General features: G+C 42.0%; 1 protein-coding gene across 1 annotated transcript in view; it reads left to right on the top strand.

The window, feature by feature from the left end:
- The window catches only part of GPC3 (glypican 3), a 439,059-nt gene that overhangs the window by 221,281 nt on the left and 203,154 nt on the right, over positions 1-14,624 (top strand). The window contains exon 3 of the mRNA XM_055337953.1: positions 5,121-5,815. Coding sequence (XP_055193928.1) covers positions 5,121-5,815 — 695 coding nt within the window. The remainder of the gene's footprint in view (positions 1-5,120; positions 5,816-14,624) is intronic.

Raw genomic sequence — 14,624 nt, 5'->3', positions numbered from 1 at the left:
TGTTGTTTTGATTTCTAACATTTCCTTTTGATAGTTCTGACATTTTCCCTTTCATATTTACAGTACTCAATCTGTTCTTGTATGTTGTTCACTTATTTCATTACAGCCCTTAACATGTTGATAATATTTTAAATTCCCTGTCTGATATTTTAAATTCCTGTCTGATATTTCCAAAATCTGTGCCATATCTCATTATGGTTCTGATCATGGCTTTGTCTCTTCAGACTGTTTTTCTTATCTTTTAGCATGGCTTGTGATTGTTGAAAGTAAGGCTTGACATAGGGTAATAGGAACTAAGGTAATTACACTTTTAGTGTGAATTTTTATGGAGCTGGGCTATTTGATGTTTGCTGTAGCTGTAAGTGCCAGAAGCTTTAGTTTTCTGTAGTTTCCTTGTTTTATTTTTTCCTCACCAGTTGTTTTGGGGTTTCCCTAATAACTCCTTCTTAAATAGGGTCTTTGTCTTTCTGGTAGTAAATTATAGGAGTAGAAGTCATCTATAATCTTATGATTAATCTTAAGCTTTCAGTGAGTCTAAATTCTTGGTCTGTGACCTTCCTAAGTTCTTCTTAGCTTTTGTTTTCTCCCTTTAGAGCAGGAGACCCAGAGGGGGATAGACTTCTATAATTGCCCTTCTACCAGGTATATTAGGCTTTGGTAAAATTATGTCCTTTGGAGAAAAGGTATTTGTTATGGAGAATGCTCACGGTAGATTCCTAAATTATTACTTCCTCCCTCCCCCTGCCTGTAAAACAAGAAGACTTTTCTTAGATCTTCACCATGAGAACTCTGAATGTTTCCTGGAGGTAAATCCCATGGGTGTGTGTGTGTGTGTGTGTGTGTGTGGTGGGGGATGGTTCATAATACTGGTGGCCCAGGAGCTTTTAGGCCTCAAGTTAGTCCACATTTATTTTTTTTAATTTTTATTTATTTATGATAGAGAGAGAGAGAGAGAGGCAGAGACATAGGCAGAGGGAGAAGTAGGCTCCATGCACCGGGAGCCTGACGTGGAATTCGATCCCGAGTCTCCAGGATCGTGCCCTGGGCCAAAGGCAGGCGCTAAACCGCTGAGCCACCCAGGGATCCCTAGTCCACATTTAGCCTCTGTCAATTTGCCAAAATTGCCCTTTTAGTGTTCTTACTAGTTTATGGCTCTGGTAGCTTCAGTTCCAGGTAAGCTGGTCACACCTGTGATTCTGTTTGCCCATCTTCCCATATTTCAGGGTGGCAGTTTGCCCTGTGATCTCAGTTACCTGATAGGCCTAAGAAGAATTGTTGATTTTCAGTTTTTTCTGCTATTGTCTGGTCTTGGAAGATGGGAACAATGAATTCTAAGCTCTCTACCTATTGGAGCCAAGACCAGAAGTCTCCCAATGTACAGTTTTCAAGTGTGATGCATATTGTAAGATTAATAAGGGTCTTGGTGTTAGACTGACCTTCATTCAAATTCAGGTCCTGGCATTTAATTATGATAGTACCTTGCACAGTCATTTAACCTGTCTGAGCCTCAGTTTCCTCACCAAATAAAAACAATTCCAAATATGTATGGCTATGTTAAAGCTAAATGAGAGGACATACGTGAGCACACTTATCATAGATCCTGGCACATACGTTGCAGGTGCCGGGTAATTGTTACTTTCCCTTTTCCATTAAAGTACCTGTGCTTGAAAATGGGGACTATTTTGAGTCCAATTTATTATATGGCATCGATCTAGGAATTTTAGAAGTTTTTATTAAGTATTTGCCATTATTATGATATGGGGAGAAAGTACCTTGAAAAAAGAACCTTCTTCTTAAGGGCCTAAAGGGAATTCAGTGGCTCATTCATTCCTCTCTTCCAACCATGATTATAATCTCCTTTTTTGAAAGTACGTAGCCTTCTGCTGAAAAGGCTCATGAAAACGCATTTCTTTCTGTCTAGGTCTGAATACAGTATCATTAGCAAATCCTAAAAATGGTCATCTTGCTACAGTAGAAGGCTATGTGTCCAGAGGTTGGAAGGTTGCTTAGTAGAAGTCGTTGAACCATTTAAAGAGACATAATAAAGCTTGATTGCAAAATTCACTATCAAGCTACATCTGGAGAATTATGTCCCCTTTTGAGCACCATAATTTAAGGAGGATGTTGACAACACTATTGTGTGTCCAGATGGAGGCGACCAGGATAGTGATGGGGACATTTACAAATCTAGAAGCCTAGGTATATTGAGATGTATATTAACAAAGTTTTATTAGATCTATTTATATCATTTATCTTATTATATATTTTAAAATAATATTTTTTGTTTAGTGCCCAATTTTTCTTTATAGCTCTGATTTTTACATTGTTCCAATTCTTCCTGGACATAACTCTTGACTTCTTTCCAGGAAAGAGACAGAGAATACCCTCATCTAGCTTCAGTATACATTATTTTCTGACTCCTCCTCCCCCCACAAAAAAAAAAAAATCAATGGACTGAACTTCCTTGCAGTAATTCTAGCCCTTGCCTTCATTTCATGAAATCTCCAGTTGCAGGCCTCAAGCTGAGCATCACTTTTCACCTTGTGCTGGTTCCTTTAAGTCCCCAAGGAGCCTTTGCTCGCGCAGTTACTGTTCGGTCAGTTGTCCTGTAATGTAGAAGTAAGGGGGCTGGGCAAAATCCCGAGATGTGCTAAGTGGATTCCGAGCTGTGATAGAGCAGGGGCATGTGTGAGCTTGAGGTTATATGTGACCCAGAGCCCTTTCCCCCTGCAATATGCATGGTTGTTATTTTTCCAGTAGAAGAGTTCATGATCTTTTGCAATTTTCTTTTGCTATTGATCCAGCGGTGCTAGTAACAGAAACTTTAAAAAAAAAAAAAAACAAGGTTATGGCAGTACAGTCTATGGAACTTCCCTGTCATATATCTTGCAGGTTAGAGGACACATGCTGTGGGATAAGGAAGAAGTTTGCCTTATAGAGAATTCATTTGAGGGTAGCAGTCCTCCTTCCCTTACTTTGTGCCTGCCCCAAGGCAAAGGTAGAAGTACGATTCTGCTTTGTTGGTCTTTGGGCTGCAATTTCTTCTAATACATTTCCATCTGGCGAGGAGAAGCCAATGGGAAAATAATGAGCTTTTAAAAGAACTTAACTTTCTACAAAGATTTTTGAGGATGTGTGTATTGGCTCTAGGGCTGAGGGCAGCTAGAGTGTAACCATTGCTGGGAGACACTAGTCTGAGCTGACTGCTTCTACTTTGCAGTTATGTGACCCTGGGAAAGTGCTTCAACTCTGCTGAGCATCAATTCCATCAACTAGAAAATGGGGATCACAATATCAAATTCAGAAGATTGTAAAATGTAGATAGCATGATATTCTCGGAAATGCTTTGTAAACACCAAACCATATAGCTCATGAGTACTTTTAAGATGGGATGGTATGTCATTTATCTCCATCTGCCCAGCACTTATATACCCTTATCACCTAGCACAGAGCCTAGTATATAATAAATGACTGGTAGCTAAAGTTAAAATGAATGGATAGTTTTAAATCCCTACATTTCTGATGATTTTAAAGAATTCATTGACTGGTCGTTTGTATTGAGCTGGATGATCTTTTGGCCTTGTGGCCTCATTCAACCTTTAGATTCATGGGTTGAGAATACAATAGCCTGTGGGGTTAGGAAGAAATTCCTATCAAATAGATAACTTTTCTAGGAATTGCTTAATGTTCTAAACAGAATAAAACAAACAAATGAGCACATAGCAGTTGACAGAAATGAAGATTAACTTTATTGAGTGAGCTTGGAAGCCCAGTAGAATAACACTGACATCTGCTCACCATTGCTGGGCATGTCATAAACCCAAGGGAAGAATCTAGCAAACGTATTCTACCTTGTGAGGGATCTGGTGCAGATGGTGGTGGTACAACCTAGAGCTCACTTCTGCCACAGATGACTGTGATATTGGACTAAGCGATCCCAAGGAGCTGGTGGAATATAGTCTCTCTAGTAGTCTGAAAGTAGTAATAATTTGATTTTTCAAGGCTCATGAATTGGCATCATTTAGATTACATCTGTCATGGACCTTTGCACTTTGGAAGGAAATGAGAGAAAGTACTAAGTTAATTTTAAATGTCTCAGAAAACTTGGTTATTTTTGTTTGTTTTTAAACTGTCTTGTTTCTTGAGAAACATATCATTATGGTTGTTTTCTCTTCCCTCATATAAATGTGGAACTCTGATTATTTGGGATAATTTGTATCTGGAGTGTTTCAGTTTGGAGAAAATGAGATAATGACATTACTACATTCTTTTTCAAACCAATGACACTAATTGGGCCTTATGCCAAGGGGTAGGGGCAGCAGATGTAATTTTGAATTCATAGTCTCTGTAGAGTAGATAAGGCTTCCAAGCCATGTGGAAGCCAAATTTTACCAAGGAAGCTTAACAGTTATCCTTCCAGATGTTCAGCTTACAAATACCAGAGGTGTTAATTTGCAATATCAAATATATTGATAAGTGCATGGATTGTTTTTTTTTTTCCCATCCAGATACCCATTTTGGGGATATATTCCATTTCCAGGTCTGGCAATCTGTCAGATAGCTCTCTTTAAAGTTATCTTGAGAAAATCTACCAAAAATGATTAAATTCATGATAGCTTTTAGTCTCAGCTAAGAACTTGCCTCTCCTCCAGGGCTGAACAGGCTTAAATTGTTATGTGAGTTTATATGGTAGTGTATGGTTTGTTGTCAAATATTTATCTCTGTCAAAAAATTAAATGTCTTGAAATATATTTTCTTTTTAACTGAATAAATCAATGAGAAAAAGAGAAATAACTTCTCATTTAGCCAATTTTTAATCAATATTTTCACAAGAGGCCGAAATGTTAACCGAATCCTGGCTTTTGTCATTTGAAATACAATTTGTGTGTTTAAGAATTTATGTGCACATCAGGGTTTAGACTTACAAGCTCAGAAAGGAAAATTGATTTATAGGAGCAAACAACTGCAGGAGTAGAGGCAATGCCAGAAATGAATATGAGTCAATTATTTAAGGCAAATGGGACTTTAATCACCACAGCAATAGAGAAACCTCAAATTCAATTGCACCCTGGGTTTTCATGCTTTAATTTGTGGGCATTTCTGTATCTTTTATTTTACAGAGGCCTTTGAAATTGTCGTTCGCCATGCTAAGAACTACACCAACACCATGTTCAAGAACAACTACCCGAGCCTGACCCCACAAGCTTTTGAGTTTGTGGGCGAATTTTTCACTGACGTGTCTCTCTATATCCTGGGTTCGGATATCAATGTGGACGACATGGTCAATGAGTTGTTTGACAGCCTCTTTCCAGTCATCTACACCCAGCTCATGAACCCCGGCCTGCCGGAGTCAGCCTTAGACATCAATGAGTGCCTCCGAGGGGCAAGGCGTGACCTGAAAGTATTTGGGAGTTTCCCCAAGCTTATTATGACCCAGGTTTCCAAGTCACTGCAAGTCACCAGGATATTCCTCCAGGCCCTGAATCTCGGAATTGAGGTGATCAACACAACTGATCACCTAAAGTTCAGTAAAGACTGTGGCCGAATGCTGACCAGAATGTGGTACTGCTCTTACTGCCAGGGACTGATGATGGTTAAGCCTTGTGGGGGCTACTGCAATGTGGTCATGCAAGGCTGTATGGCAGGTGTGGTGGAGATTGACAAGTACTGGAGAGAATACATTCTGTCTCTGGAAGAACTGGTGAATGGCATGTACAGAATCTACGACATGGAGAATGTACTGCTTGGTCTCTTTTCGACGATCCACGACTCTATTCAGTATGTCCAGAAGAATGGTGGAAAGCTGACCACCACGGTGAGTACCAATCTACAGCTTTCTGAGGAATTCGGTTCCATTGGAATGGGGTAGCCTGGCCAGCATCAGGTGCTAATGGGAGAAAAGTGAGGGGAAGACCAGGGGGTAGGCAGAGATGATTGAGGGACTGAATGATCTCACAGAGCTAGGCGCACATTAAAACCACAGACTATGAAAAAACAAAACAAAACAAAAAAACCACAGACTATGAATCAGGCACCTGAGTGGCTCAGTTGGTTAAGCATCTGACTTGATTTCAGCTCAGCTCATGATCTCATGGGTCATGGGATTGAGCCCTGTGTTGGGCTCTGCACTCAGCAGGCAGTCTGCTTGAGATTCTCTCCCTTTGCCCTCCCCCTCTTTGTGCACACTCTCTTTAAGGTAAATAAGTAAATCTTAAAAAAAAAAAAGACCACAGGCTACAGAGTTATAATGCCTGGCTTGAACTTTAGTTCTACTTAGTTTCCTGCTATGGGACGTTGGGTGAATCATCTTATCCTCATGAACTTCATATTGCTGATTCATAAAAGAAGGATAAAAAGAATATATTTTTCATGGGGAATGACATATGCTAAAGCATTTAGCATGTGCTTGGTCCATGGTAAGTCCTGAGTAAATATTAGCTATCATTCCCATTGTTGTTTGTCGTTGTAATCCTCATGACAACCCTGTGAGGTGGGTGTAATTATCCCCATTTCATAAATGAGGAATCTGAAGCTCAGTGAAACTATAACCCACCCCAGGGCACCCAGCTCTAGTTAGTGGAAGAGCCAGGATTCAGAAATTGATCAGGTTTCCCTTTAATGAAGTTATCACCAATTTTTCTAATTCTGATTTCACTCTCATGCCTTTCATCGTGTATATCACATTACCCTTTTGAGTAGTGATTTTAAACACAAAAGGCCCAGCCAGAATCCACCAACTCAACCTACACAAGAACATAGGGGAGGCAAAGCATCCACATTTTCCACTGATTGTTTTCGCAGCTTTGGTTATACCCATCTGACCCTGATGGGCTTTGTGATGGGGGCAGGACAGTTCTGTAAGTGGGGCAGCAGTTGGCTTTGTTTCAGCCACATTGTACCTGCCAAGCTAGAGTGCAAACATTCTGAACCACAGAAGACACCGCCTATCTGATGCAGAGCAGAACACATGGCTAAGGGCTGCCAGCAGATCCCACGAAAGTGGTCACAAACGATCCCCAAATGCTGACAGCTTTGTAGCAGGAGGTGGCAAAATTCTATAATATACAGGTGTTGTTGAACTCCAACCACATTCCAGGTGCTCTGCTGGCCAGTTCACATAATATTATTTCACAGTAATCCACAAGATAGGTTGTAATATTGTCCTTGTTTTACACAGGGGGAATGAAGCTTAAAGAGGTTAAGTACCTTGCCCAAGCTCTCAAAGCTGTTAAGTGGAGGTGGGAGGACCTGGGATTCCAACCCAGGCTGGGCTGGCTTGGTTTGACACAGGATCTTAGCTTTTACACAGCACAACCGCTGTGTACTCTGAGCCATTGCTTACACAGAATGTGGAGGGCAGATTGGGCCATTTAGTCGGCCTTTAAACTCAGGAAATACAAAGCGATAGGGGTAATTGGTTTCTTTGGTGAATTAAACTAGGAAGGAGGACGGAAATGGTGCAAGCCGCAGCATGGCTACTCACGGAGCTGCTCTAATTGCCCCATTCACAATGTTACCCATTTAAAACACATTTACTGAGAAAATATTTTATAGTAAAATGAACAGAAATGTCCTATCTAACGATAGTATTCTTCAGCGGCTAATTATTCCCTTGATTGCTTTATAATTTGAGGCCAAATTCTGGGGCCTTCTACAAAAGTAAATCTCACAGAATTAGAAAAATTAGAAGTCAGAATGTTTGTAAGTTCACCCACCTGATAGTGATTGAAGGCCCTCTATGTGTCAGACACAAAGCAAGGGTGCCAGCGGTGTGGAAATGTCTTATTTTATTTTTTTTAAGATTTTATTTATTTATTCATAGAGACAGAGAGGCAGAGACACAAGCAGAGGGAGAAGCAGGTATCATACAGAGAGCCTGACGTGGGACTCATCCAGGGTCTCCAGGATCACGCCCTGGGCTGCAGGCGGCGCTAAACCGCTGCACCACCGGGGCTGTCCGGAAATGCCTTTAATAAGAGGAAAAATGAGGAGACAGTGCTAAAGATAGGGTATGGGAATGTTTAAAGGTTGCCTCTGATACTGGTCGCTTCATGGCAACATAATGAATCTTGAAAACACATTCTCCTCTAGTGGTCCTAAACACAAAAAAGAGGGTGGGGAACTGGTAAGGAGTTAAGTGCACTGTTTTGATGGAGCTCTAGGTGTAAAGGTTTATTTAATAAACATTTATTAAGCATCTGCCTTGTTCATGGCACTCTGCCAGGTGCTGGGTCTTCTTAGTTACCCACGACATAGTTCTTAGGTCTTAAAAAGGTCAGTCTAGTTGACAGATGTGTAACTGAATAAATTTCACTGTAGTGAACGTTTCACCATAATATGAATGTTGGAAGGGCCATGAGAGACGAGCTAGTCCAATCCCATTGATTTACAAATGAAGAAACAAAGTTCAGGCAGGCTTGCCCAAAGTTATACAATTAATGGAAGAGCCAATAGGACTAGAATCGAAGGTCTTCTGCTGCTTCAATCTAGTGTTCCTCTGTCTACCACGCCAGGGTGTCTCCAACTAGATTCTCCAGACTTTTCATTTTTTTAAAAAAGATTTTATTTTGGGGCAGCCTGGGTAGCTTAGTGGTTTAGCGACACCTTTGGCCCAAGGCTTGATCCTGGAGACCCGGGATCGAGTCCCACATCAGGCTCCCTGCATGGAGCTTGCTTCTCTCTCTCTCTCTCTCTCTCTCTCTCTCTCTCTCTCTCTCTCTCTGTCTCTAGTGAATAAATATATAAAATCTTTTTAAAAAATAAATAAATATTTTTATTTTTTATTTATTCACGAGAGACACAGACATAGGCAGAGGGAGAAGCAGGCTCCCTGTGGGGAGCCTGATGCAGTACTCAATCCTAGGACCCCAGGACCACAACCTGAACCAAAGGCAAATGCTCAATCATTGAGCCACCCAGGTGCTCCCAGACTTTTCATTCTAAAAGCTCCATTAGGATCTTGCAAAGACATCATGAACTTAAATTGGATAGTTAATTCAGGGTGCCAGACCTGCCATATTTTAGGTGCGTATGTGCGCGCATGCGTGTATGTCTGTATGCACGCGTGCGCATGGACACAAATGCATTGCATGCACGGGGAGTACATTTCATGTCATTATCATTCAAGAAGAAAAGCCTTGGCTGTCAAGAGGTGCTCAGTGATGCAGTCCCTTTCTGTTTTGGCCATTAAGGGCCTGATTGCTCCCAGCTCCCAGCTGGTTATGAGAGCGTGAAGTCTGCCTTCTACAGGGAATGCCCGAACTAGAACAGAAAGCATATGTAAACTCTGCCTTGTTACTGTTTTATGACCACCAACTCTAAGTAATATATCCCAAATGGTGGGGGTAGGGGAATCATTGGCCAGGTGTGATCCAGCCCATACTCTTACGGGCCAGAAAGGGGCTGGGCCATTTATGGGGGGTGAGGGGAAGTAAGGGTTGGGTAGACTGCAGAAGTCTATTCATGTTAACAAACCCGCAGAATGCCCCAGAGCAAAAGCTGATTTAAAACTAGAGCATTAATGAGGTTCTGCTGTGGCACCCTCACCTTCCTGTTGTGATAAAATGCAAAATCTTGCCAGTCCATCCTGTTTGAGGTTAAGTTGTGGTGAGAGACCTCTTTGAAAATATGCCCTTCCTGAGTTCTTTTGGGATAGCCTTGTTAGCTGGCTGTAAGCTGTGCCGTGAGGTCTGCCATACAGGTACTGTGCTCAGTTGTTTTGGTGGCCACCATCTCTCCTGGATTATAAAGGACATTTTGGTCTTCTCAGTGAATGGGGCACTGGTGAAGTTTTATAAAGATGGCCTGTGAGTGCTTTCATTTTCCCTAAGATAGTTTTCACTTCTAACTGCTGAGCAAAGGCATGTCAGTGAATGTCTGGGGTGTTCTCATTGGCAGCATTTCTGGAGGTGGTAAGCATCTGGTTCCCAAACTTGGCTCATTGTCATTGTCACCTGCAGAAGGGAACTTGTTAAGCAGATTCCTGGAGCCTACCCCTGGAGATTCTGATACCATAGGTCTGTGGAGAGGCTGGAGAATTAGTCATAGACTTTGTCATTTTAAAAGTGCTCTCAGGGCAGCCCCGGTGGCTCAGTGGGTTAGCACCGCCTTCGGTCCAAGGCATGATCCTGGAGACCCAGGATTGAGTCCCACGTGGGGCTCCCTGCATGGAGTCTGCTTCTCCCTCTGTCTCTGCCTCTGCCTCTCTCTCTCTCTCTCTCTCTCTCTCTGTGTGTCTCTCATGAATAAATAAATAAAATCTTAAATAAAATAAAAGTGCCCCAATTAATTCTTATACTCCTTTGGGAACAAATCCAGCCACCCTGTCTGGAAAATAAGATAAGGCCCACAGATTGGGACAGTTAATGACAAATGACAGTTAATGGCAAAGCTGGGACCTCAGATTCCTCATCTGTAACATGGGGTTGATACATGGAGATTAATTGAAATGATAGGTTCAAAGAACCTGGCAGTTTGAGGCACTTGGTAGATACTTGCCTCAACCTGGTCCAGTACGCTTTCTATGATGTTTTTCTAAGTGCCGCATGGACAATGAGTTTTGTTTTGTTTTTGTTTTTGTTTTTTGTTGTTGTTTTGTTTTGTTTTGTTTTTTGACTATGAGTTCTTAAACTTACTTTTAAGTGCCAGGACGTTTCCTGTCATTTTAGTCCAAAGAGGGGAATAAAACATTGTGTGAAATATGTGTGTGTGTGTGAGAGAGAGAGAGAGAGACGGAGACACAGAGATTGAGAAAGAAGAGGGAGGAAAGAAAGGTAAGGAGACAGAAAGGTTGTACTGAAACATCCAAAAACATTTAAATGATGGGACTGTAAATGGATCTATCTTGACTCTATCTACATTTGTGAATTAGGTTAAATATCATGCCCCCAAGTGAGTACTAAGCAGGTTTTTAATAGTATTTGGGTGAGAGCATCACAGTTAAACTTATCAGCACATTATTGAATTCCACATCTTATGCCCTGAAGCAAATACAGATATATACAGTTATCAGTACAGATATTTTCAACATTGTTTTTTTAAGGTTTTATTTATTTATTCATGAGAGACATAGAGAGGCAGAGACATGGGCAGAGGGAGAAGCAGGCTCCCTGCAGGGAGCCCAATGAGAACTCGATCCCAGGACCCTGGGATCACGACCTGAGCCAAAAGCCAATGCTCAACCACTGAGCCACTCAGATGCCCATATTTTCAACATTGTTGTTGCACCACACCCATGTTGCCAAGTGCCACAGCCTTCTTTTATTTTTTTTATTTTTTTTAAACATTTTATTTATTATTATTATTTTTTATTTATTTATGATAGTCACAGAGAGAGAGAGAGGCAGAGACACAGGCAGAGGGGGAGAAGCAGGCTCCATGCACCGGGAGCCTGACGTGGGATTCGATCCCGGGTCTCCAGGATCGTGCCCTGGGCCAAAGGCAGGCTCCAAACTGCTGCGCCACCCAGGGATCCCGACACAGCCTTCTTTTAAAAGTGCAATTGGTGGGGGAATCCCTGGGTGGCGCAGCGGTTTGGCGCTTGCCTTTGGCCCAGGCCTCGATTCTGGAGACCCTGGATCGAATCCCACGTCAGGCTCCTGGTGCATGGAACCTGCTTCTCCCTCTGCCTATGTCTCTGCCTCTCTCTCTCTGTCTCTCTGTGACTATCATAAATAAATAAAAATTAAAAAAAAATTTAAAAGTGCAATTGGTTTTATTCTGAAACCATTCTGATTGTCATTACCACATACTGCTATATGTATCATAGACATAAACCATTGTGGATTTCATATCCATTGATTAAATGATTCATAATCAGCATTTTGGATATTTACTGCTCTCCCAGAAAGTTTTGCAAAAGTCTCTCTGATTTCATTTACTTTCTGTACCCCCTATAGTTATTGCTCATATATCGTCACATGGCTGTTTGCACTTTCAGTTTTCCATTTGTACTCCTGTACTTTCTTTATTGATTCAGCTCAGAATTTTTCGGCATTAGCGAGTGCTTCCTCTCCCACGAGTTCATTACCTTGGCTTGTTATATGCTCCACTGAACGTTGGACAAAATTGCAACCTTTCCTACCACCACTCCTGCTCCCTGCCTTTCCTCACTGTGATATTTATTTTAGCATGACCTGAAATAGGACTCATTTCAGGAAACATTAACAAGCACCCAATTATGGAGGCCCTAGACCCTGGGAGCTGCCAGGAGTGGTGGAAAGATGACCATGACTCTGTTGCTGCTCTCAGGGGTCATGTGGCTAGCAGGTCACAGAGATAACACAGAGATCTGTTGGGACTCCAAAGCTCATGATTTTTTTTAAAGATTTTATTTATTTATTCATGAGAAACAGAGAGAGAGGCAGAGACACAGGCAGAGGGAGAAGCAGGCTCCCTGTGGGGAGCCCAATGTGGGACTCAATCCCAGGACCCTGGGATCACGACCTGAGCCGAAGGCAGATACTCAACCACTGAGCCACCCCAGCATCCCCAGAGCTCATGATTTTAACCATTACTCTATTGCTCTCTCAAATACTTCACCTTGATCTTCATCAGAATCTTCCTCCCCTGAACACAGGCTAACTAGGTTTTTACCATCTTATTTAATATCCTGTCTTACTCTCTGCTGTTTTTCTAGTTGCACGATCAGGTTTTTTCAATTCATTCTCCCTCCTCAGAGACTCTCACTGCAGTATTTCCCAATGAAGTAGCAAAAGGCATGAGATTTTTAGTGTTCATGACACTTAAAGGCATTGCATAGTTTCTAGGGGGAAGAAGGAATGTCCGTGTAGGTGATGAAAGAGCCAGTCACGCAGTGAAATGACTTTGCCTAGAATTTATATGGGCAGTGCCAGTGGTGAGGGATGGCTCACCTCCCTGTGGCAATGTTTGGAATCTGCCCGTTAGACCAACATATGGTTTTTCATGCATTTGCCTTTGACACTGCTTCGTGGTACATCTGGGTCTCCATTATGGAGTTTCCTCCACAGCAACATTGTATACCGAGAACCTAACCTATTCTGGTATCCAAGTACATCCATTTCTTTTGCTAGAATTTCTGAAGATACCTCCGTTACAGTCAGTATTTATATGTGCTGGAAAGCTCTGGGGAAGATTCTTTGTTGATCCTCAACAATAATTCACTCTATCAAATTCTTCTATTTTGCTGTGTGAGTGACTGTAACTCATCAGAATTTCCAAGATGAGCCTTCCCTTTGTCTCTGCTTTGAAGGCTGAAGTTATTTCTCAGGTGTCAGAATGTCAGGGTTTCTCTCCTCATGCTATCACTCTGGACTTTCATTTTTTAGTCTCAGATTAGACATACCTTGTCTGAATTCACACAAGCTGTTTTCAGTACAAAGTGATTTCAGACTGATAAAAACAAGTAAATGACTCACTACGTAATTAGTGTCTGCAGGTCAGCATCTAGAACTGTGGTGAGCAACTTTATTTGCATGAGGTCCATTTCTAGAAAGACAAAAATGCCTATAGGCTGCCATTCTTTTTTTTTTAATAGAATTGTATTTTTAAAAAATATTTTACTTATTTATTCACGAGAGACAGAGAGAGAGAGAGGAGAGAGAAAGAGAGAGAGAGGCAGAGACACAGGCAGAGGGAGAAGCAGGCTCCATGGAGGGAGCCCAATGTGGGTCTCGATCCTGGGTCTCCAGGATCACACCCTGGGCTGAAGGCACTGCTAAACCACTGAGCCACCTGGTCTGGCCTAGGCTGTCACTCTTTCTTCACTCACAATAAAAATAGCCTTAGTGGTTTCCATGGGGGGAGATATGTAGTTTTTAAACACAGATTGCCTATTTATTGAAAAGAAGCATACAAAGGAAAAATTGGCACCACTTTTAGGCACTAAATGTTAATTTCTGGGCGTGTTTCAAACAGTGGTCACACAGGGGAAGCATTTTTAAATGCTTCATTCTGAAATTATATATATTATGGCTCATATTAGGAAATTAGGTGAGCCCTTCAGAAATCTAGAATTATTCACCTTTACCTTGGCAAGAAGTGGCAGCGTGATTACCAGTTGTTCTTTATGTTCTGAACCTTTTAAAGAAATTTTTTTCCTTCCTACGGTCTGTGGACTGATGTAGCAAGAACATGTCCTCAAAACTGAAAGATCAGAGATTTTTACCCTGATTGCAAGCTAACAAGTTTTGTTGGCCACACGGTTTCATGGATGCTGGTTAAAGACATGAGACTCCCTGGCTCAGAGATGAAGGACAGTTTATTTCTCACAGCAGTGGTCATTGCCAGAGTATCAACATCTGTCCCAGATCCCCGAGCCCTGATTCCAATGGGATAAGGCAAAGAGGGCCAGATGATGCACACACAGTGAGTTGCATTACAGGAGCAGAGCCTTTGGCCTCAGGAACTCAAATCTTTGATACTAGATAGGGAGGCTGCCTGCTCTTACCTCTGAAGGGAGGCACTGTTTCTGTCTTCCAAGGCTGGCCACTATTCAAAGATACTTGAAAGAGGCACTTGGGTGGCTCAGGCGGTTAGGCATCTGCCTTCGGCTCAGGTCATGGTCCCAGGGTTCTGGGATCCAGTCCTGCATTGGGCTCCCTGCTCAGCAAGGAGTCTGCTTCTCCTTCTCCCTCTGCCCCTCC

This window comes from Nyctereutes procyonoides, unplaced genomic scaffold (genome assembly GCF_905146905.1).
Source record: "Nyctereutes procyonoides isolate TBG_1078 unplaced genomic scaffold, NYPRO_anot_genome, whole genome shotgun sequence".
Taxonomy (NCBI): domain Eukaryota; kingdom Metazoa; phylum Chordata; class Mammalia; order Carnivora; family Canidae; genus Nyctereutes; species Nyctereutes procyonoides.
Note: the sequence above shows the minus strand (reverse complement) of the source record. Positions and strands in the feature narration are given on the sequence as shown.